General features: G+C 42.8%; 1 protein-coding gene and 1 long non-coding RNA gene across 2 annotated transcripts in view; both read left to right on the top strand.

Moving 5' to 3' along the window:
* Positions 1 to 22,819, top strand: part of LOC109773981 (uncharacterized) — a 293,742-nt gene extending 270,923 nt beyond the window's left edge. Inside the window, exons 2-3 of the long non-coding RNA XR_006664862.2 lie at positions 22,451 to 22,603; positions 22,677 to 22,819. This is a non-coding gene — a long non-coding RNA (uncharacterized lncRNA). The remainder of the gene's footprint in view (positions 1 to 22,450; positions 22,604 to 22,676) is intronic.
* On the top strand, positions 788 to 22,413 carry LOC123493453 (probable beta-1,3-galactosyltransferase 14). Its single transcript, XM_045230463.2, has 2 exons — positions 788 to 868; positions 21,813 to 22,413. Exons 1-2 carry the CDS (start codon positions 788 to 790, stop codon positions 22,224 to 22,226), a joined length of 495 nt encoding a protein of 164 aa, XP_045086398.2. The 3' UTR covers positions 22,227 to 22,413.
* Positions 22,820 to 23,948: the final 1,129 nt, after the last annotated feature.

The following is a 23,948-nucleotide window of genomic DNA, read 5'->3' as shown; positions in this document are numbered from 1 at the left end:
GGGTCCGATATCTTGAGGATGGAGTTGGAGAAGTGCAGAACATCTCGGAAAATTTAGAGTCGGGCGGTGAGAAGCCCCGGTTCATATGATCAGTAAATACAATGACTTCGCCATCCTTTGGCTGAGGTTTTTCTTCGCCTGGTTCAGGGGCACGATAATGCATAACATTCTTTGCGGGCAAATACCCCATTTTGACAAAGTCTTTGAGAGAGCCCTCAGTGACGACGGAGGGAACCCAATTGCATGTATAGACTGTTTTGGCGGCATTGTGAAGAGAGACAATCTAAAGGAAAGGAAAATTTTGCTGGTTCAAGTCAATTTGTGAAACCACAGGTTAAACAGCTACAGTATATATTCAGGATGGCGGCTTAAATGAGGACTAATGGTATGTGAGTAATTATAAGCCGGTGATGTAGGCCACCATGACAAGTACTGGTATTCAAAGTCTAGCAAGAGGAAAATTTCACTAAGTGTTGGGACAAACAGTTTTTCACATATTGAAGTTGTGCGATTAGATCTGCAGCTATTCAGAAAAATGGAATAAAATCTAAACCTAAGGTGGCGGCAGCAGAAAAGTGGGGATGCCTAGATGAGATCCGTTGCTATGAGGATATATTCTAACATTGCGAAATAAGTGCTAGAACTGCTACCGCGCAAGGTTTGTATCATTTTCAGATCAAAGTTATGCAATCTAGGGCGAAGAAAGGGAAGAACGGTGAAGAACACCGACGAACAGAGAAACCCTAACACAAATCTATGAAGAGGAAAGGGGGGAGACTTACCGACGATGGTTGACAGCAGAGGAGCGCCGCGGCGTTCTGGTCCGTTCAGGGTGATGCAGTGGCCGGAGTCGATGAAGGAGATGAAGGTCGACGGCGGTTGACCTCGGGCGTACTGGAGCATCGCGGGGAGGAAGAAGAAAGCGAGAAGGCAAGGGGGATAATGAAAAGTGAACCCGTGGCCCTATTTATAAGGCTGAAAGGATAAGTGGCATGCGCGGGAATCGAGGAGACAAGCAAATGGATATGTGACGGTGCGGACGACTCGATTTTCAGAGGTTCAGTAAAGGAAAAATGATTTATTAAGATTTGGACCATATATAACATTAATGAAAGGTGACGTCATGGCGGCTCACCGGAATTTCCGGAGATGACGTCATGGAGGGTTACAACATTTCACAGGAAGATGAAGAAGGATTTTTCTAAGTGTTGAAGATTGACATGAACAAGTTCAAATCAACCTGGGGCTTAATGTTGGGGATATGACCCGCCCAGGAGGGGCCGGGTTATCCCAGTGGCGGTTCATCTAATTGAAGCCCAAGAGTATATTAAAGATGGCGATTCATAAGACAGGCTTGTTAAAGGGCCCAAACCCGAAGGCAGCTTAAGGCCCATAGGTGGAAACCGCCATGTATATGTAAACTTGTATTGTAAGGCATGTAAGATAAGTCACCGAGCCGGACATGTTTGTATGAGCCGGCCGGGACTCTGTAGGCCGCAGGGCGTCAACCCATGTATATAAGGGGACAACCCGGCAACGGCTTAGGGCAAGAAACAACACATCGAAAGCCAGGCAAAGCGTATCCGCTCCCTGGTAATCGAAACCCTAGCAATACCACCTCAAACTGGATTAGGCCTTTACCTTCACCGCAAGGGGCCGAACTAGTATAAACTCCTCGTGTCCTTTGTCCCGTTTAAACTTTAAGCTAACCTCGTCGCGATGGCTCCGCAACTAAGTCCTTTCGCTAGGACATCTTCCATGACAATTCCACCACACCCCCCATCCCATGTCAATGGCCCGGGCCACCGAAATGTCAAGGGTTAAGCTAATGAAATAGAGGCTTGGGTAGGCCTCTTTCAGTGGTTTGGACCCTACCCACCAATCTTCCCAGAATCTAGTGTTCTGTCCATCTCCCAATCTTTTTTCACATTTTTATAATAAATGTCTTTGATCTGCATCAGGGCCCCCCAAAACTGAGAGTCGCCAGGTTTCTTTTTAATTCTAGATATACATTTTCCTTTGACATATTTATTCAGTTGAATTCTAACCCACATCCCATCTTCTGTCTCTAACTTCCAAAGCCATTTTGCTAGCAAGGCTTTATTCATACAATCCAGATTCAATATTCCTAAACCACCCAAATCCTTTGGCAAACAACACATTTTCCAGTTGACTCCTGAGAAATTAGGAAGTCCTAGGAAATTTGTAACTTTGGAATACTTCTGTAACTCCAAAAATCCTGAGAAATTAGGAAGTCCTAAGAAATTTGTTTATTAATCTTCTGCAAAAAGAATCAACTGAAAATCACGTTCCTGAGATTTATGAAAATTATCTTCGTGCACGCAAAAGTTTCTGTTTTCAGCAAGATCAAAACAACTATCACCGTAAGCCACCCCAAAGGTCTTACTTGGCACTTTATTGAAACAAAATCTATAAAACATGATTACTACAGTATCTTAATCATGTGGACACACAAAAACAGTAAGGGTAAATATTGGTTTGTCTCCCAACAAGCGCTTTTCTTTAATGCCTTTTAGCTAGGCATGATGATTTCAATGATGCTCACATAAAAGATAATATTTGAAACATAAAGATAGCATCATGAAGAATATAACTAGCATATTTAAGCCTAACCCACTTCCTATGCATAGGGATTTTGTGAGCAAACAACTTATGGGAACAAGAATCAACTAGCATAGGAAAGCAAAACAAGCACAGCTTCAAGATTTTCAACACAAAGAGAGGAAACTTGATATTATTGCAATTCCTACAAGCATATATTCCTCCCTCATAATAATTTTCAGTAGCATCATGAATGAATTCAACAATATAACTATCACATAAATCATTCTTTTCATGATCTACAAGCATAGAAATTTTATTAATCTCCACATAAGCAAATTTCTTCTCATGAATAGTAGTGGGAGCAAACTCAACAAAATAACTATCATGTGAGGCATAATCCAATTGAAAATTAAATGACAAGTTTCATGGTTATCATCTTTCTTTATAGCATACATGTCATCACAATAATCATCATAGATAGCAACTTTGTTCTCAGAATCAATTGGAACCTCTTCCGAAATAGTGGATTCATCACTAAATAAAGTCATGACCTCTCCAAATCCTCTTTCATCAATATAATCATCATAAATGGGAGGCATGCTTTCATCATAATAAATTTTCTCATCAAAACTTGGGGGACAAAAAATATCATCTTCATTAAACATAGCATCCCCAAACTTGTGGCTTTGCATATCATTAGCATCATGGATTTTCAAGGAATTCATACTAACACTATTGCAATCATGCTCATCATTCAAAGATTTAGTGCCAAACATTTTAATGCATTCTTCCTCTAGCAATTGAGCACAATTATCGGAATCCTTATTTTCACGGAAGACATTAGAAAGATGAAGCATATGAGGCAACCTCAATTCCATTTTTTTGTAGTTTTCTTTTATAGACTAAACTAGTGATAAAACAAGAAACTAAAAGATTCGATTGCAATATCTAAAGATATACCTTCAAGCACTCACCTCCCCGGCAACGGCGCCAGAAAAGAGCTTAGTTAACGGGGTGTTAGTGCCGCTTTCCTTGCCTCCCCGGCAACGGCGCCAGAAAAGAGCTTGATGTCTACTACGCAACCTTCTTCTTGTAGACGTTGTTGGACCTCCAAGTGCAGAGGTTTGTAGGACAGTAGCAAATTTCCCTCAAGTGGATGACCTAAGGTTTATCAATCTGTGGGAGGCGTAGGATGAAGACGGTCTCTCTCAAACAACCCAGCAACCAAATAACAAAGAGTCTCTTGTGTCCCCAACAGCAAGGTAACTAATGATAAAAGTGCAATATGGATAGTAGATATAGGTTTTTGTAATCTGAAAATATAAAAACGGCAAGGTAACTAATGATAAAAGTGAGCGTAAACGGTATTGCAATGCTTCGAAACAAGGCCTAGGGTTCATACTTTCACTAGTGCAAGTTCTCTCAAAAATAACATAATTGGATCATATAACTATCCCTCAACATGCAACAAAGAGTCACTCCAAAGTCACTAATAGCGGAGAACAAACGAAGAGATTATTGTAGGGTACGAAACTACCTCAAAGTTATCCTTTCTGATCGATCTATTCAAGAGTCCGTAGTAAAATAACACGAAGCTATTCTTTCCGTTCGATCTATCCTAGAGTTCGTACTAGAGTAACACCTTAAGACACAAATCAACCAAAACCTAATGTCACCTAGATACTCCAATGTCACCTCAAGTATCCGTGGGTATGATTATATGATATGCATCACACACTCTCAGATTCATCTATTCAACCAACACAAAGAACTTCAAAGAGTGCCCCAAAGTTTCTACCGGAAAGTCAAGACGAAAACGTGTGCCAACCCCTATGCATAAGTTCACAAGGTCACTGAACCCGCAAGTTGATCACCAAAACATACATCAAGTAGATCACATGAATATCCCATTGTCACCACAGATAAGCACATGCAAGACATACATCAAGTGTTCTCAAATCCTTAAAGACTCAATCCGATAAGATAACTTCAAAGGGAAAACTCAATCCATTACAATAAGATAGAGGGGGTGAAACATCATAAGATCCAACTATAATAGCAAAGCTCGCGATACATCAAGATCGTCCCATATCAAGAACACGAGAGAGAGAGATCAAACACATAGCTACTGTTACATACCCTCAGCCCCGAGGGTGAACTACTCCTTCCTCGTCATGGAGAGCGCCGGGATGATGAAGTTGGCCACCGGTGATGGATCCCCCCTCCGCCAGGGTGCCGGAACAGGGTCCCGATTGGTTTTTGGTGGCTACAGAGGCTTGCCGTGGCGGAACTCCCGATCTAGGTTTCTTTTTGGGGGTTTCTGTGTTTATAGGAATTTTTGGCGTCGGTCTCACGTCAGGGGGGTCTCTGATATGTCTCCAACGTATCTATAATTTTTGATTGTTCCATGCTATATTATATTCTGTTTTGGACATTATTGGTCTTTATTATACACTTTTATATTATTTTTGGGACTAACCTATTAACCGGAGGCCCAGCCCAGAATTGCTGTTTTTTGCCTATTTCAGAGTTTCGCAGAAAAAGAATATCAAACGGAGTCCAAACGGAATGAAACCTTCGGGAACGTGATTTTTGGAATGAACGTGATCCAGAGGACTTGGACCCTACGTCAAGAAAGCTACCAGGAAGGCACGAGGTAGGGGGGCGTGCCCTCCACCCTCGTGGGGCCCATGTTGCTCCACCGACGTACTTCTTCCTCCTATATATACCTACGTACGCCCAAACTACCAGATACGGAGCCAAAAACCTAATTCCACTGCCGCAACCTTCTGTACCCGTGAGATCCCATCCTGGGGCCTTTTCCGGAGCTCCGCCGGAGGGGGCATCAATCACGGAGGGCTTGTACATCAAAACCATAGCCTCTCCGATGTTGTGTGAGTAGTTTACCTCCGACCTTCGGGTCCATAATTATTAGCTAGATGGCTTCTTCTCTCTTTTTGGATATTAATACAATGTTCTCCCCCTCTCTTGTGGAGATCTATTCGATGTAACCTTCTTTTCCGGTGTGTTTGTTGAGACCGATGAATTGTGGGTTTATGATCAAGTTTATCTATGAACAATATTTGAATCTTCTCTGAATTATTTTATGTATGATTGGTTATCTTTGCAAGTCTCTTCCAATTATCAGTTTGGTTTGGCCTACTAGATTGATCTTTCTTGCAATGGGAGAAGTGCTTAGCTTTGGGTTCAATCTTGCGGTGTCCTTTCCCAGTGACAGTAGGGGCAGCAAGGCACGTATTGTATTGTTGCCATCGAGGATAACAAGATGGGGTTTATATCATATTGCATGAGTTTATCCCTCTACATCATGTCATCTTACTTAAAGCGTTACTCCGTTCTTTTGAACTTAATACTCTAGATGCATGCTGGATAGCGGTCGATGTGTGGAGTAATAGTAGTAGATGCAGGCAGGAGTCGGTCTACTTGTCGCGGACGTGATGCCTATATACATGATCATACCTAGATATTCTCATAACTATGCTCAATTCTGTCAATTGCTCAACAGTAATTTGTTTACCCACCATAATACTTATGCTCTTGAGAGAAGCCACTAGTGAAACCCATGGCCCGCGGGTCTATTTTACATCATATTAATCTTCCAACACTTAGCTATTTTTATTGCCTTTTATTTTACCAGTGATTTGGGTGCACTAGATTATCTTTATAAGGTTTCGCTTGAAATCCGTGAATCTGAAAATTGTGATGAAGTGCTTTATGAAGTGATTCACAATAGATATTTGAATAAAAAGCATGATTTCAATGATGTTATTATAAATTCTATTAATGTCAATTGTGTTAATGATATGCAAAACCCTAAGCTTGGGGATGCTAAGTTTGCTATGTCTACTACTAGTTGCAATGATCATGATTGGGGTGATTCTTCTTATGATCTTGAAAATTTATTTAAGCCCCATGATGAATATGAGATTGATAGTAGTGTTTGCAATAATATTGAAAGTGGGTTTGGAAGAGTGTCAACTTTAGATCCCACATATTTGGAGAATATTCAATCTTATGAATTTTTTGATAAAAGTGGGTTTGGAGAGGTCATGACTTTAGTTAATGTTAATCCCACTATTTCGGAAGAGTGTCAACTTTACATGCATGTGGATCACGAAGACAATATGTTATGTGATAGCTATATTGTTGAATTTGCTTTTGATCCTACATGTAATTATTATGAGATAGGAAAATATGGTGGTAGAAATTTTCATGTTACAAAATTACCTCTCGTTATGTTGAGATTGCTATTGTTTCTTTCCACTTCCTTGCATATGCTAGTTTTTGCTTGCTATGATAATTTATTTGCCTATAAGATTCCTATGCATAGGAAGTATGTTAGACTTAGATGTGTTTGTCATGTGTTATATGATGCTCTATTTGCGCTTCAATTCTTGTCTTTCATGTGAGCATCATCAAAAAATCAATGCCTAGCTAAATGGCTTTAAAGAAAAGCGCTTGTTGGGAGACAACCCAATATTTTTCCTTGATGTTATTCAATAATTATTTGATCTAGCCTCTGGTTAGATTTTTTTTTATGTTTTAATTAGTGTTTGTGCCAAGTTTAACCTATAGGATCTTCTTGGATGATAGTTATTTGATCTTGCTGGAAATTCCAGAAACTTTCTGTTCACGAAAACAATTGTTAAAAATCACCAGAACGTGATAAAATATTTATTCTAATTGCTGCTGATCAATAAACAAATTGTCTAGGTCTTCCTATTTTGGCTGAATTTTTGGAGTTCCAGAAGTTTGTGTTAGTTACAGATTACTACAGCCTGTTCTGTTTTTGACAGATTCTGTTTTTCGTGTGTTGTTTGCTTATTTTGATGAATCTATGGCTAATAAAATAGTTTATAAACCATAGAGAAGTTGGAATACAGTAGGTTTAACACCAATATAAATAAACAATGAGTTCATTACAGTACCTTGAAGTGGTGTTTTGTTTTCATTCGCTAACGGAGCTCACGAGATTTTCTGTTAAGTTTTGTGTTGTGAAGTTTTCAAGTTTTGGGTGAAAGATTTGATGGATTTTCTGTTATGTTTTGTGTTGTGAAGTTTTCAAGTTTTCAAGAGCCTAAGATTGGGGATGCCCATGGCACCCCAAGATAATCTAAGGACACCTAAAAGCCAAAGCTTGGGGATGCCCCGGAAGGCATCCCCTCTTTCGTCTACTTCCATCGGTAACTTTACTTGGAGCTATATTTTTATTCACCACATGATATGTGTTTTGGTTGGAGCGTCTTGTATTATTTGAGTCTTTGTTTTTTAGTTTACCACAATCATCCTTGCTGTACACACCTTTTGAGAGAGACACACATGATTCGGAAATTATTAGAATACTCTATGTGCTTCACTTATATCTTTTTGAGCTATATAGTTTTGCTCTAGTGCTTCACTTATATCTTATAGAGCACGGTGGTGGATTTGTTTTATAGAAACTATTGATCTCTCATGCTTCACTTATATTATTTTGAGAGTCTTAAAATAGCATGGCAATTTGCTTTAATTATAATATCATTAGAAATTTGATACTAGATAATTGTTTTGAGATATAAAGGTGGTAATATCATAGTTGTGCTAGTTGAGTAATTGTGGAATTGAAAAATACGTGTGTTGGAGTTTGTGATTCCCGTAGCATGCACGTATGGTGAACCGTTATGTAACAAAGTCGGAGCATGAGGTATTTATTGATTGTCATCCTTTGTGTGGCGGTCGGGATCACGCGATGGTTAACTCCTACCAACCCCTCCCCTAGGAGCATGCGTAGTAGTACTTTGCTTCGAGGGCTAATAATTTTTTGCAATAAGTATATGAGTTCTTTATGACTAATGTGAGTCCATGGATTATACGCACACTTACCTTTCCGCAATTTTCTAGCCTCTTCGGTACCGTGCATTGCCCTTTCTCACCTTGAGAGTTGGTGCAAACTTCGCCGGTGCATCCAAACCCCGTGATATGATACGCTCTATCACACATAAACCTCCTTATATCTTCCTCAAAACAGCCACCATACCTAACTATTATGGCATTTCCATAGCCATTCCGAGATATATTGCCATGCAACTTTCCATCGTTTCGTTTATCATGACACGCTCCATCATTGTCATATTGCCTTCCATGATCATGTAGTTGACAATGTATTTGTGGCAAAGCCACCATTCATAATTCTTTCATACATGTCGCTCTTGATTCATTCCCGGTACACCGCCAGAGACATTCACATAGAGTCATATTTTGTTCTAAGTATTGAGTTGTGATGTCTACTACGCAACCTTCTTCTTGTAGACGTTGTTGGGCCTCCAAGTGCAGAGGTTTGTAGGACAGTAGAAAATTTCCCTCAAGTGGATGACCTAAGGTTTATCAATCCATGGGAGGCGTAGGTTGAAGATGGTCTCTCTCAAGCAACCCTGCAACCAAATAACAAAGAGTCTCTTGTGTCCCCAACACACCCAATACAATGGTAAATTGTATAGGTGCACTAGTTCGGCGAAGAGATGGTGATACAAGTGCGATATGGATGATAGATATGAGTATTTGTAATCTGAAAATATAAAAACAGCAAGGTAGCAAGCGATAAAAGTGAGCGTAAACGGTATTGCAATGCTAGGAAACAAGGCCTAGGGTTCATACTTTCACTAGTGCAAGTTATCTCAACAATAATAACATAATTGGATCATATAACTATCCCTCAACATGCAACAAAGAGTCACTCCAAAGTCACTAATAGTGGAGAACAAACGAAGAGATTATGGTAGGGTACGAAACCACCTCAAAGTTATTCTTTCCAATCAATCCGTTGGGCTATTCCTATAAGTGTCACAAACAGCCCTAGAGTTCGTACTAGAATAACACCTTAAGACACAAATCAACCAAAACCCTAATGTCACCTAGATACTCCAATATCACCTCAAGTATCCGTGGGTATGATTATACGATATGCATCACACAATCTCAGATTCATCTATTCAACCAACACATAGAACCTCAAAGAGTGCCCCAAAGTTTCTATCGGAGAGTCAAGACGAAAACGTGTGCCAACCCCTATGCATAGGTTCATGGGCGGAACCCGCAAGTTGATCACCAAAACATACATCAAGTGAATCAATAGAATAACCCATTCCCACCACGGTTATCCCACGCAAGACATGCATCAAGTGTTCTCAAATCATTAAAGACTCAATCCGATAAGGCAACTTCAAAGGGAAAACTCAATCCATTACAAGAGAGTAGAGGGGGAGAAACATCATAAGATCCAACTATAATAGCAAAGCTCGCGATACATCAAGATCATATCACCTCAAGAACACGAGAGAGAGAGGTCAAACGCATAGCTACCGTACATACCCTCAGCCCCGAGGGTGAACTACTCCCTCCTCGTCATGGAGAGCGCCGGGATGATGAAGATGGCCACCGGTGAGGGTTCCCCCCTCCGGCAGGGTGCCGTAACAGGGTCCCGATTGGTTTTTGGTGGCTACAGAGGCTTGCGGCGGCGGAACTCCCGATCTATTCTGTTCCCCGATAGTTTTAGGGTATATGGATATATATAGGCGGAAGAAATACGTCAGGGGAGCCACGAGGGGCCCACGAGGGTGGAGGGCACGCCCTCCTGCCTCGTGCCTTCCTTGTTGCTTCCTTGACGTGGACTCCAAGTCTCCCCGGTTGCTTTCCTTCCAAAAATAACTTCTCCAGAAGGTTTCATTCATTTCGACTCCGTTTGATATTCCTTTTCTTCGAAACACTGCAACAAGGGAAAAAACAGGAACTGGCACTGGGCTCTGGGTTAATAGGTTAGTCCTAAAAGTAATATAAAAGTGTTTACTAAAGCCCATAAACATCCAAAACAGATAATATAATAGCATGGAACAATCAAAAATTATAGATATGTTGGAGACGTATCAGCATCCCCAAGCTTACGTCCTGCTCGTCCTCGAGTAGGTAAATGATAAAAACAGAATTTTTGATGTGGAATGCTACTTGGCATAATTTCAATGTAATTCTTCTTAATTGTGGTATGAATATTCAGATCCGAAAGATTCAAGATAAAAGTTCATATTGACACAAAAATAATAATACTTCAAGCATACTAACTAAGCAATTATGTCTTCTCAAAATAACATGGCCAAAGAAAGTTATCCCTACAAAATCATATAGTCTGGCTATGCTCTATCTTCACCACACAAAGTATTTAAATCATGCACAACCCCGATGACAAGCCAAGCAATTGTTTCATACTCTTGACATTTTCAAACCTTTTCAATCTTCATGCAATACATGAGCGTGAGCCATGGACATAACACTATATGTGGAATAGAATGGTGGTTGTGGAGAAGACAAAAAGGAGAAGATAGTCTCACATCAACTAGGCGTATCAACGGGCTATGGAGATGCCTATCAATAGATATCAATGTGAGTGAGTAGGGATTGCCATGCAACGGATGCACTAGAGCTATAAGTATATGAAAGCTCAACAAAAGAAACTAAGTGGGTGTGCATCCAACTCGCTTGCTCACGAAGACCTAGGGCATTTTGAGGAAGCCCATCATTGGAATATACAAGCCAAGTTCTATAATGAAAAATTCCCACTAGTATATGAAAGTGATATCATAGGACGCTCTCTATCATGAAGATCATGGTGCTACTTTGAAGCACAAGTGTGGTAAAAGGATAGTAACATTGTCCCTTCTCTCTTTTTCTCTCATTTTTTATTTGGGCCTTTTCTCTTTTTTTATGGCCTCTTTTTTTAGTCCGGAGTCTCATCCCGACTTGTGGGGGAATCATAGTCTCCATCATCCTTTCCTCACTTGGGACAATGCTCTAAAAAATGATGATCATCACACTTCTATTTTCTTACAACTCGACTGTAACATCCCAAATTTTCAATTTGGTATGTTATACCTAGATCATCTTTGCATATCATAATTTTATTGCATTTTGACAAATCCTCGATAAATCCTAAGAAACTCAAGGACCCTCGGAGAGAGTTGGGGGTTTTCTCGAATTTTTCATATTTGATTTTCATCAAATAATAAAATGAGGATTTTTGGTTTTAATTATTTTCTCTCCGGAAAAGTATTCCATTAAAAATTTAATGAGAGGAGAAAATATGACTTCTCCAAAACAATTGAAATATTGGAGGAAAAATGTTAAAATCATTTATTGGATTTTATTCGGATTTTAATTGCAATTTTAATTGCATTAAAAATATTGCCCATTTTCAAAACTGCATTTTTGTGTCAAAAAATGTTCACCCTGTTCTAAATATTCTAACTAGACGGGGAAAATTTGTTTTTATCGTTTTTGGATTTTTATTTATTTTTCTATGAATTTTTCGGCAGAATGTTTAAAAAAAAAACGCGCGCCGCGCCCGACCGGGCCGAGGCCCAGCCGAGCAGCCGGCCCAGCCGCGCGTCTCCTCCGCGAGCACGCCGCCCGCCGCCGCCGTGTCCACCTCGGACACCACCGCCGCGCCTTGCCCCCTCCTCCAAGCAACCCCCTCCTTTTATACCCCGCCGCCGCCCCCTCCCTCGCCACCCCGAGCCCCGCCTCGACCCGCACCCCGCCGCTGTCGCCGGAGCTCGAGGAGCCGCCGCCCCGCTCGCCAAACCCCGTTGCCGGAGCTCGAGGGGCCGCCGCCCCGCTCGCCAAACCCCGCCGCCGGTACCACCTCGCTGTCGTTTGCCGGTTTTTTGTTAAAAAAAACTGTTCGTTGATTTTTTTAAAAAAACCCTAGATTGGTTTATTTCTTCGGTTTTGTTATTTAGTAAACGTTCACCGACCCGTTCGTTTTAACGAACGCGTTCGTTGGATTTTCTCTGTTAACGAACGTCCGTTCTTTAACCGTTCGTCAGTTTTTCTTTTCGTCGGATTTTTCCGCGATTATCTCAGATCTCGATTTCTGATCGGATCTTCGTTTCTGTTTAACTTTTCACTCGTTTATCGGAATCATGCGATTCAAGCGCCTAGAGTTTTGTCTCGAAATTCTCTTTCCGTTTAACCTACTCAAACAAGTTTTTGCTACTGTAAAATTTGACCTAGATCCAGATTAGTAAATGAAGCTTGTTTCTTTCGCCGTTTGACTTTCGTTGCTTCGTTCGAGTTGATTCTTTTTGCAAACCGGAGTTCGTAAGTTGAACTTTCTGGTTGGATCTTTCATTCGAGTTTTACCTGTGCATTAGATAAGTACTTATTGTTTGCTTGTTTGTTTGCGATAGAGTACCCGGAGTGTGCCGCTTGTTACTTCGAATCGCTAGGTTTCGCGGATCATCAGCAAGGAAAGTAACACTATGATCATACCCTTCCATACCCATTTTTTTATTGCATTAGACAAATCCTCAAATATTGCATGGTTAGGATCTAATTAAATTGTGGGTATTGGGAAGTAGTTGAGGTAGTACCTATTACCTATTTTATTTTTCAAACCCTTGGGAGTTACTTCTACGTTGCTATTATATTGCCAAGCTATGCTCGTAGACGTGGATTGGGTTTGAGAGACATTCACGATAGATGTGAGATTGTTAATAATGGTTTACTTAAGGTGGCAACTAAAACTCACATCTGGGTGGATTGAGGCACCTGGGGAACCCAGTGTTGTCTGTTTGTATAAGGACCGCCACCCAGGCTCAAAGGGATCATAAGATTATTCATGCTAGAAACTTCCGTGTGCAGCCACAAGCTATTATGGGCTCTAGCATAGTTGAGTAGGTTACATGATCTCTTGAAGAGGTGGGCTAGCAGATGTAGGGGAAAGTAGGTGTAACTGTCCATCCGGAGTAAAGAGTGATTGTTTCTGAAAGACCGTGTCTCGGTCATCCGTTTCTCAAACATCATGTAGTGCGAGAATCAAGCGGAGGAGATCGAGTCTTGTGGGGAAAAGTGCACAAACCTCTGCAGAGTGTACAAACTAATCATGGTTAGCCGTGTCCCCGGTTATGGACAACTTGAGTATCTAGTACCTGGATTATCATGTGAATCTCATCATCACGTTACTTTAATTAATTTTGTTGGGTTAATGATGACTTTTAATTGGGATTGAGATGCTGTCAACCATCTCAATGTTTAACAACCACCATGATAGTTAAATAAAATTTATTCCTTTGCAGTAGGGAAAAATTGGCTTTCCGCAAAAACTTTAACCATAGAGCTTTCCACCAGCCATATATGCATGTAGTATAGCATTATTATTGTTCATTACTCTCCATGTGTTACTTTGCCAGCGTATTCTATGTGCTGACCCGTTTTCGGGCTGCAACGTTTCATGTTGCAGACTTTTCAGACGACGAGTAAGGTGCCTTAGGTCGTGGTCTTATACTCAGTGATGCCGTTGGAGTTGATGGACTCACTTATCTTCCAAGTCTTCCGCTGTTATCGTTTTTAGATGGCCTTAAGCCATATTTATCATACTTATTCTCTTTGGAGATATTCGATGTAATAAGTGTGTGATTGCTACTCTGTTATAAATCCTCCGTTTGTACTATGCGTGTCAGCATTACTGATCCAGGGATGACACTGGTGCACAGCAGCACAGACCATTTGAGGTCTGGTCGCTACAAAGGTGGTATCAGAGCACACGCTGACTATAGGACACGACCACTAAGCTTAAGCCCTAGAACACTTCTCTCTTCTCGTTTCTGACCCTCTCCACTTTCTACTCTTTTAGGAATGGCGGATGCAAGGAGCAAGTTCATGCAACCAGATGAAGACACGCCTTTTGGACGACACTTGAAGGAAGTCACTAAGTACTTGAACATAGGAATACCAAGCATCACCGGAACCTACAACGCCACATTACCCGAAGAGGAGAGCTGGAAGATTCAAGTTCACATTCCAGGAAGGACGTTTGTGCCAGTTACTGAACCCATAAGATTGGTTTTCGAAGCACCAACCTAGAGTTTAGGGAAGAGCATGGCCGCCCACATCGCTATGGGACGCATTGGAGAAGTCTACCACCAGGAGCTTAAGGATACAATTTATCAGATTTGTGGACGCCGAGACGCGCAATGGGAGATGATCAGAACCAAGAAGGATGGATCAATTGCAGCTTTCATCCAGGAGCAAAACCAACATATCCGTCGCCAGGAGAACCAGATGTGCTCGGACAAGGAAGAACTGAAGAAGGCATTGACGAAGATCAAGGAGCTGGAGGAAGAACTCAAGGCTACACGCGAGGATTATATGGAGGAAATCGTCGCATTAGTAGGGAAGAATGACGACCTGGAGAAGAAGATTGGAGTATTCATGGGAAATCCAGTGCCAAAAGAAAAAGATGACGAATGCACTTGTCCGGATAACTACATCATCATCGACGACACCGACTCGGAACCAACTGAAGATGACTTTGTTGATGAAGCTGGAGCAGACATCATGGAGTCTTCAACTGATCAGAATTTCTAAGTAGACCACCATATCAGTAGTAGATTTCCCCCATTTAATAGTATAGTTCAAGCACTTTGTAACGCTAGTTAGATCGATTGTTATGCCTTGTTTGAATTGATGGAGTGATATTGATTGTATTTGTCTCATGAGCATATGGGTAGTGTTTTCCCTCTAGACCTCATTCTATTCTTAACTCTCATCTTTTCTAACCTATTAGATGCCTCCAAGACGCAACACCGGATTTGTTTTCCCACCGGAGATCACCCAGTTGATTCAGCAACAGAATGCCCTGATGCAAGTGTTAGTGCAGAACCAAGGAAACAACAACAACAACAACAACCCACCACCACCACCACCACCTGTTGATCACTTAGCCCGTTTCTTAAGGCTAAACCCGCCGGTGTTTTCCAGTAGCACCGAGCCGATTGTTGCAGATGATTGGCTCCGCAAAGTTGGAAGAGAGTCGACCACTGCAGGATGCACAGATGCAGAAAGAGTGCGTTTGACCGCACATCAGCTTGATGGACCCGCAGCATCATGGTGGGAGAATTATACCGCCACACACCCTATTGACACTGTCACATGGGACCAGTTTCAGCAAGCTTTCCGTACAGCTCATGTTTCAGCAGGAGCTATGGCTATTAAGAAGCACGAGTTTCGCAACCTACGCCAAGGAGGACGCACCGTAGGCCAGTACGTGAAGGATTTCAGTAAGTTAGCACGTTATGCACCAGATGACGGTGCTACAGATGCAGCCAAGCAGGAGAAATTTTTGGAAGGACTGAATGATGAACTGAGTATGCAGTTGATGGTAGCAACCTTCAACAACTACCAGGAGCTGGTAGATAGAGCTCTCATGATTGAAGGGAAGCAACAGCAGATTGAAAATCGTAAGAGGAAGTATGGACAAGGGAAGTATAACTCTGGAGCTCAACAGAAACCACGATTTGCCCCGAAGCCGGGAGGACAGTTTCAACATACCCATGGAGGAGGTAGTTCGCACAACCATAATGGCTCCAAGAATGGTAATGGGAATGGAGGAAGCAACAGACAGAACCGCACGAACCCATCTACCCCAGCCAAGAGGGATCTAAGTCACGTTACCTGTTTCAAGTGCCAGAAGACTGGACATTATGCAACTGATTGTCCTGAAGCCCAAAATGGTAATGGAAATGGAAGCTCTGGGAAGAAGCCGAACCTGTTCAATAAAGTACATGTGAACCACGTGAGCGTGGAAGAGGTTGAAGCACAACCTGATGCAGTAATAGGTAAGTTTTTGGTTAAGTCATTTACTGCAACCGTTCTTTTTGATACTGGTGCATCGCATTCATACATATCAAGGGGATTTGTGAATAAGTTTAAGCTGCCCACCAAAGTTCTCAGAACCCCTATGTTAGTAACCTCGCCAGGAGCAGAGTATATGGCAAGCCAAGGATGTTTTCAGATGCCATTGGCTATTGGTAGGCATGTTTTCCCCTCAGACCTAATAGTTTTGGAGTCGCAAGGTTTGGATGTGATTTTGGGAATGGATTGGCTATCGTTGTATGGAGGAAACATCGATTGTGCCAGCAAGTCGATTTTGCTTACCACCCCAGAAGGAAAAAGGATCAAGTATGTATCCCGGCATATGCCGAAGAGGACTCAAGTGAATTCCTTATCAGGAGTTATACAGGAGGAAGTACCAGTGGTGAAGGATTACCCGGATGTATTTCCAGAAGAGTTGCCAGGCATGCCACCAGATAGAGACATTGAGTTCTTGATTGAACTTTTGCCAGGCATAGGGCCAATATCTAAGAGACCATACAGGATGCCCGCAAAAGATTTGGAGGAAATTAAGAAGCAGATCAAGGAGTTACTGGATAAAGGCTACATTAGCCCAAGTTCGTCACCTTGGGGATCACCAGTACTTCTAGTGGAGAAGAAAGATGGATCGTTGAGGATGGTTGTTGATTACCGTGGATTGAATGAAGTGACCATCAAAAACAAGTACCCACTGCCGATGATCAATGATTTGTTCGACCGCCTACAAGGAGCTAAAGTATTTTCCAAGATCAATCTACGATCAGGATACCATCAGTTAAAGATTCGAGAGCAGGATATACCTAAGACGGCTTTTACCACCAGATATGGACTGTATGAGTATACCGTTATGTCATTTGGTCTGACTAACGCACCTGCCTATTTTATGAACCTGATGAACAAAGTGTTTATGGAGTTTTTGGATAAGTTCGTCGTGGTGTTCATTGACGATATTTTAGTCTTTTCCAAGAATGAGGAAGAGCATGAGGAGCATTTGCGATTGGTACTTGATAAGCTCAGAGAACATCAGTTATACGCCAAGTTCAGCAAATGTGAATTTTGGCTGAAGGAAGTTGGATTCCTTGGACATGTTATTTCTGGAGAAGGAATAGCGGTAGACCCTGCCAAGGTTGACACAGTGACAAGTTGGGAATCACCCACGACAGTTGGAGAAATCCGGAGTTTTCTTGGACTTGCAGGATACTACCGGAGGTTCATCGAGAATTTCTCGAAGATTGCTAAGCCCATGACTGAGCTATTGAAGAAGGACACCAAATTCAATTGGACTGAGGATTGTGAAGCTAGTCTCCAGGAGTTGAAGAAACGATTGGTTACATCACCAGTGTTGATTCTACCAGATCAACGCAAGGATTATGAAGTTTATTGCGACGCTTCTCGTCGAGGACTTGGAGCAGTGCTTATGAAGGAAGGAACAGTTGTGCCATATGCTTCACGACAACTTAAACCCCATGAGAAGAAGTATGCTACGCATGATTTGGAGTTAGTAGCCGTGGTGCATGCGTTGAAGACATGGAGACATTTTCTCATCGGAAACCATTGTGAGGTGTACACGGATCACAAGAGTTTGAAGTATATTTTCACGCAGAAGGAGTTAAACCTCAGATAGAGGAGATGGTTGGAGCTCATTAAGGATTATGATATGAGATTGCATTATCACCCAGGAAAGGCTAATGTAGTAGCAGACGCGTTGAGCCGCAAGAGTCATGTCAACACCCTCATGACAGGAGAGTTACCTCAGGAGTTAGCCGAGGACCTTCGCGAGCTATGTTTGGAGATAGTCCCAAGAGGCTATTTAGCGACACTGGAGATTCAGTCTACCTTGATGGAAAGGATCAGAGAAGCTCAGAAGACACACAAGGAGATTGAAGAGATAAAGGAGAAGATGAGCAAAGGAAAAGCCAAAGGATTTCGTGAGGATGAGCACGATACCTTATGGTTTGAGGACCGCGTTTATGTGCCAAATGATCCGGAGATCAGGGAGTTGATTTTGCAAGAAGCCCATGATTCACCGTACTCGATTCACCCAGGGAATACCAAGATGTATTTGGATCTGAAGAATACTTTCTGGTAGACCGGAATGAAGAAGGATATTGCGGAGTATGTAGTAGTTTGTGATGTGTGTCAGAGAGTGAAGGCAGAGCATCAGAAGCCAGCAGGATTGCTACAACCATTGCCAATACCCAAATGGAAGTGGGATGAAATAGGCATGGATTTTATCACAGGATTACCCAGGACTCGTTCAGGCTATGACTCAATATGGGTTGTAGTCGACCGTTTGACGAAGGTGGCTCATTTTATTCCAGTGAAGACCACTTACACCAGTGCTAAGTTGGCAAAGATATACATGACCAGGATCGTATGTTTGCATGGAGTTCCGAGGACCATTGTATCAGACAGAGGAACCCAGTTTACCTCAAAGTTTTGGAAGCAGTTACATGAGACATTGGGAACCAGGCTAGTATTTAGTACAGCCTTTCACCCACAGACAGATGGACAGACCGAGAGAGTCAATCAGGTTTTGGAGGACATGCTGAGAGCTTGTGCACTAGATTATGGATCTAGTTGGGACGACAATTTGCCATATGCAGAGTTTTCTTGCAACAACAGTTATCAAACCAGTTTGAAGATGGCCCCTTTCGAAGCTTTGTACGGAAGAAGGTGTAGAACACCGTTGTTATGGGACGAAGTTGGAGACCGTCAGTTGTTTGGACCAGATTTGATTAAGGAGTCTGAACATAAAGTGAGGTTGATTCGCGATAGGCTCAAGGTAGCCCAGTCCAGACAGAAGAGTTATGCGGATTCTAAACGAAAGGAGACAGTTCATGAAGCCGGAGACAGAGTGTATCTTCGAGTATCACCACTACGAGGAGTGAAGCGATTTGGAGTTAAGGGAAAGCTAGCGCCTCGTTTTATCGGACCATACAGAGTTTTGGAACGTATCGAGAAGTTGCTTACAAGCTGGAATTGCCCGAAGGATTGTCTGGAGTTCATGATGTATTTCACGTTTCACAGTTGAAGAAGTGCCACGCAGAGATTGCTGAGATACCACTGAGAGATACTGTGCCGCTGGAAGCGATTCAGCTGGAAAGTGATTTGACCTATGAGGAGAAACCACTTAAGATTCTTGAGTATGCCAGCCGAGTTACCCGCAGTAAGGTTATAAAGTTTTGCAAAGTCCAGTGGAGTCACCACACGGAAGATGAAGCCACCTGGGAGCGAGAGGAAGATCTGGGGAAGGACCACTCCCACCTGTTTTCTAGCCAACCCGAATCTCGAGGGCGAGATTCACCTTAAGGGGGGTAGGTTTGTAACATCCCAAATTTTCAATTTGGTATGTTATACCTAGATCATCTTTGCATATCATAATTTTATTGCATTTTAACAAATCCTCGATAAATCCTAAGCAACTCAAGGACCCTCGCAGAGAGTTGGGGGTTTTCTCGAATTTTTCATATTTGATTTTCATCAAATAATAAAACGAGGATTTTTGGTTTTAATTATTTTCTCTCCGGAAAAGTATTTCATTAAAAATTTAATGAGAGGAGAAAATATGACTTCTCCAAAACAATTGAAATATTGGAGGAAAAATGTTAAAATCATTTATTGGATTTTATTCGGATTTTAATTGCAATTTTAATTGCATTAAAAATATTGCCCGTTTTCAAAACTGCATTTTTGTGTCAAAAAATGTTCACCCTGTTCTAAATATTCTAACTAGACGGGGAAAATTTGTTTTATCTTTTTTGGATTTTTATTTATTTTTCTATGAATTTTTCGGCGGAATGTTTAAAAAAACGCGCGCCGCGCCCGACCGGGCCGAGGCCCAGCCGCGCGGCCGGCCCAGCCGCGCGGCCGGCCCAGCCGCGCGTCTCCTCCGCGAGCACGCCGCCCGCCGCCGCCGTTTCCACCTCGGACACCGCCGCTGCGCCTTGCCCCCTCCTCCAAGCACCCCCCTCCTTTTATACCCCGCCGCCGCCCCCTCCCTCGCCACCCCGAGCCCCGCCTCGACTCGCACCCCGCCGCCGTCGCCGGAGCTCGAGGAGCCGCCGCCCCGCTTGCCAAACCCTACCGCCGGAGCCGCCCCTCGCCGCCCCAAGCCGCGCCCGAGCCCCGCCGCACCCCGCCGCACCCCGCCGCCCTCGCCGGAGCCCAGCCGAGCCCCGCCGGAGCCCCGTCCCGACGAGGTACCACCTCGCCCTCGTTTGCCGGTTTTTTGTTAAAAAAACCGTTCGTTGATTTTTTTAAAAATCCTAGATCGGTTTATTTCTTCGGTTTTGTTATTTAGTGAACGTTCACCGACCCGTTCATTTTAACGAACGCGTTCGTTGGATTTTCTCTGTTAACGAACGTCCGTTCTTTAACCGTTCGTCAGTTTTTCTTTTCGTCGGATTTTTCCGCGATTATCTCAGATCTGGATTTCTGATCGGATCTTCGTTTCTGTTTAACTTTTCGCTCAATTATCGGAATCAGGCGATTCAAGCGCCTAGAGTTTCGTCTCGAAATTCTCTTTCCGTTTAACCTACTCAAACAAGTTTTTGCTACTGTAAAATTTGACCTAGATCCAGATTAGTAAACGAAGCTTGTTTCTTTCGCAGTTTGACTTTCGTTGCTTCGTTCGAGTTGATTCTTTTTGCAAACCGGAGTTCTTAAGTTGAACTTTCTGGTTGGATCTTTCATTCGAGTTTTACCTGTGCATTAGATAAGTACTTATTGTTTGCTTGTTTGTTTGCGATAGAGTACCCGGAGTGTGCCGCTTGTTACTTCGAATCGCTAGGTTTCGCGGATCATCAGCAAGGCAAGTAACACTATGATCATACCCTTCCATACCCAGTCTTTTTTATTGCATTAGACAAATCCTCAAATATTGCATGGTTAGGATCTAATTAAATTGTGGGTATTGGGAAGTAGTTGAGGTAGTACCTATTACCTGTTTTATTTTTCAAATCCTTGGGAGTTACTTCTACGTTGCTATTATATTGCCAAGCTATGCTCGTAGACATGGATTGGGTTTGAGAGACATTCACGACAGATGTGAGATTGTTAATAATGGTTTACTTAAGGTGGCAACTAAAACTCACATCTGGGTGGATTGAGGCACACTACTGGAATCAGCTAATTTGCCATCTGCCAGCTCTTTGCCGTCTGCTAGCGGATGGCAAAGAAGGTCTTTGCCATCAGCTACCCAAAAGCAGACGGCAAAGAAATGGCAGACAGCAAAACAGGCCTTTGCCATCAGTCACTTCTTTGCCGTCAGCTGGCGGACGACAAAGAATCTTTGCCATCAGCTGGCGGACGGCAAAGAATCTTTTCCGTCAGCTGGCGGACGGAAAAGAGAGAGGTGGCCCCCCACTAACGAGCCGTTTACGAAAAAAAAACGCCCCCTCTTTGCCGTCTGCTAGTAGACGGCAAAGAGACAAAACAGCGGACGGCAAACCAGATCCACACCCACCGCGCGTTATCTCTTCTCTCCCTCTCTCTCCCCCCCGCCGTTATCTCTTCTCTCCCTCTCTCCCCTCCCCGACGCCCACCAGATCCGCACCCACCGCCGCCCCCGCCGCTCCTCGCTCTGCCGCCTCCTCTCTTCGCCGGCCGTCTCCGCGGCCTGCCTCCTCTTCGGCCTCGCCGGGTTCCTCGCCGCGGCGGTCTCCCTCTCCCGGGCGCCCGCCGAGGCCCCGCGGGGCCGCTGCCCGGACTCCTCGCACCCGCTCTCCGTCTCCGTCACCTGGGACCGGCGCCCCGGGGATGCCGCGGGCGGCGCCACCGACCTCCCGGCGGGCCTCGCCACCGGATCGCGCGGCAGGCACAAGGTCATGGCCTTCGTCGGGATCTTCACCGGGTTTGGCTCTGTCGACCGCCGCCGCGCGCTCAGGCGGACGTGGCTCCCCTCCGATCGGCAGGGTCTCCTTTTGAATTGCTGCACTCTTCTCACTACTACTGATAAATAGTGATTACTTAGTTTCTTTCCTGAGTTCGAAGAATGATGCATGAAGTTGGACAATCTATTGTTCTGTACAGGGAATTTGTACATTTGCTTCTAGAGTTCTAGTGGTAAACGTGCCCAAGTTCTGTTGCTTGATGATTGTCACAACTATTTTTTATTTTGGTTTCTATCGAGTGACGATGTCGCTTAAGTGCTCTTGCAATTCTCATCATGTTCACTTTAGTGCAGGTTGGAGGAAGCTACTGGTCTGGCATTCAGATTTGTGATCGGCAAAAGCAATGACAAGTCTAAGATGGCAGCTCTTGAAAGAGAGGTTGAAGAATATGATGATTTTGTGCTTTTAGATCTTGAGGAGGAGTATAGCAGGCTTCCATACAAAACGTAAACAGTATAGCTAGTATCATATCATTATGTTATCTCTTCATATGGGAACTGATTTGATCTTATGTTTTAGGTTAGCATTCTTTAAGGCTGCCTATGCGTTGTTCGATTCTGATTTCTATGTTAAAGCTGATGATGACATTTACTTGAGACCAGGTGAGCAAGAAACTGACAACATCCAAGATATATGCTCTCGGTGGCTTTTACCAACATACACAAATTTTATTTTTGTAAGGTACACATACACAAACATAAATTGGATGCATGAAGAAGGGGCCTGTTTTTACTGATCCCAAATTGAAATGGTTAGTTTCTTCTTTTCATTTTTTACCTAACACTTTTCCTTGTGAAGGATGTCTAACTCTAAGAAGCAATACATGTTGTTACATGCTAAATATATGGAAAGTACTCCCTCCGGTCGAAAATACTTGTTGGAGGAATGGATGTCTCTAGATGTATTTTAATATTGCAAAACCTGAACCAAAAGTGATTTGTTTTCTACGGCATAACAGTAGTGCATCAAAACTGTAGTCTTATGGTCTCACAAGTATTTGTGTTAAGATTCGTAATAGTTATCTGAAACCAAAATGGTTGGCATTGTCTGGTGGGCAAGGAGTGATGCCGTCAGTGATCCTTGTTTCACCTATCATAGGAGATATGGAAGCAGTGGAGCTCACATGGATTGGTCTAGTGGGCAACATTTGCCATAAGGGCCTATTTTTTCCCCATGTTCAGCGCTGATAACTGTTTTGGATTGGATCTAGTACTTTCATATCATAGGATATAAAGAAGTAGTGGGGCTCACTTGGATTGGTCTAGTAGGCAATATTTGCTGTAAGGGCCTAAATTTATTTTTATATGTTTAGCGCTGACTGTTTTGGATTGGGTCTAGTACTTTCATATCTGCATTTTTTTCATAGTGAAGTTCTGAGCTTCCTGAGATATGTTTCTTTTGGAGCCAACAATTGTGCTCGAGTATTGGAAGAGAATGCAATGGTTAGCATGGAATGAGGTATTGGACTGTTTAGAATAGGTTAAGCAGCTTGTTGTTCTCAGTGAATAGGGTATGTACTACTAGCATGGACATGTATGTAATGGCCGGGAGAAAGTTGGCTATAGTGTTTCCATTTAATAACTGGATCCAGTGGGGGTGGGGGGCTGTCTAAGAAAAACAGTGCGAACTTAGAGAAAAATTGTGTGGTTAACTGATTAAGAACCTGAGAAATGCAACTGCAAGTTTAGGGGTACATAAAACATACGGTGTACAAGTTGAGGGAACAAGAGCGCAATTCATACCATATGTTTTTTTGTATTTGCGAACGCTCACCTGGGCAATTATACTGTG

This window comes from Aegilops tauschii, chromosome 6, assembly GCF_002575655.3.
Source record: "Aegilops tauschii subsp. strangulata cultivar AL8/78 chromosome 6, Aet v6.0, whole genome shotgun sequence".
In the NCBI taxonomy this organism is placed as follows: Eukaryota; Viridiplantae; Streptophyta; class Magnoliopsida; order Poales; family Poaceae; genus Aegilops; species Aegilops tauschii.
This window is presented reverse-complemented; position numbering and strand designations above follow the sequence as displayed.

Excerpts from the sequence above, each read along its gene's own strand:
- LOC123493453 (XM_045230463.2), top strand. The coding sequence starts at position 788 with ATGGTTGACAGCAGAGGAGCGCCGCGGCGTTCTGGTCCGTTCAGGGTG. Across the intron at positions 869-21,812 it reads AGTCGATGAAGGAGATGAAG|ATCCGCACCCACCGCCGCCC; the intron begins GTCGACGGCGGT and ends GACGCCCACCAG.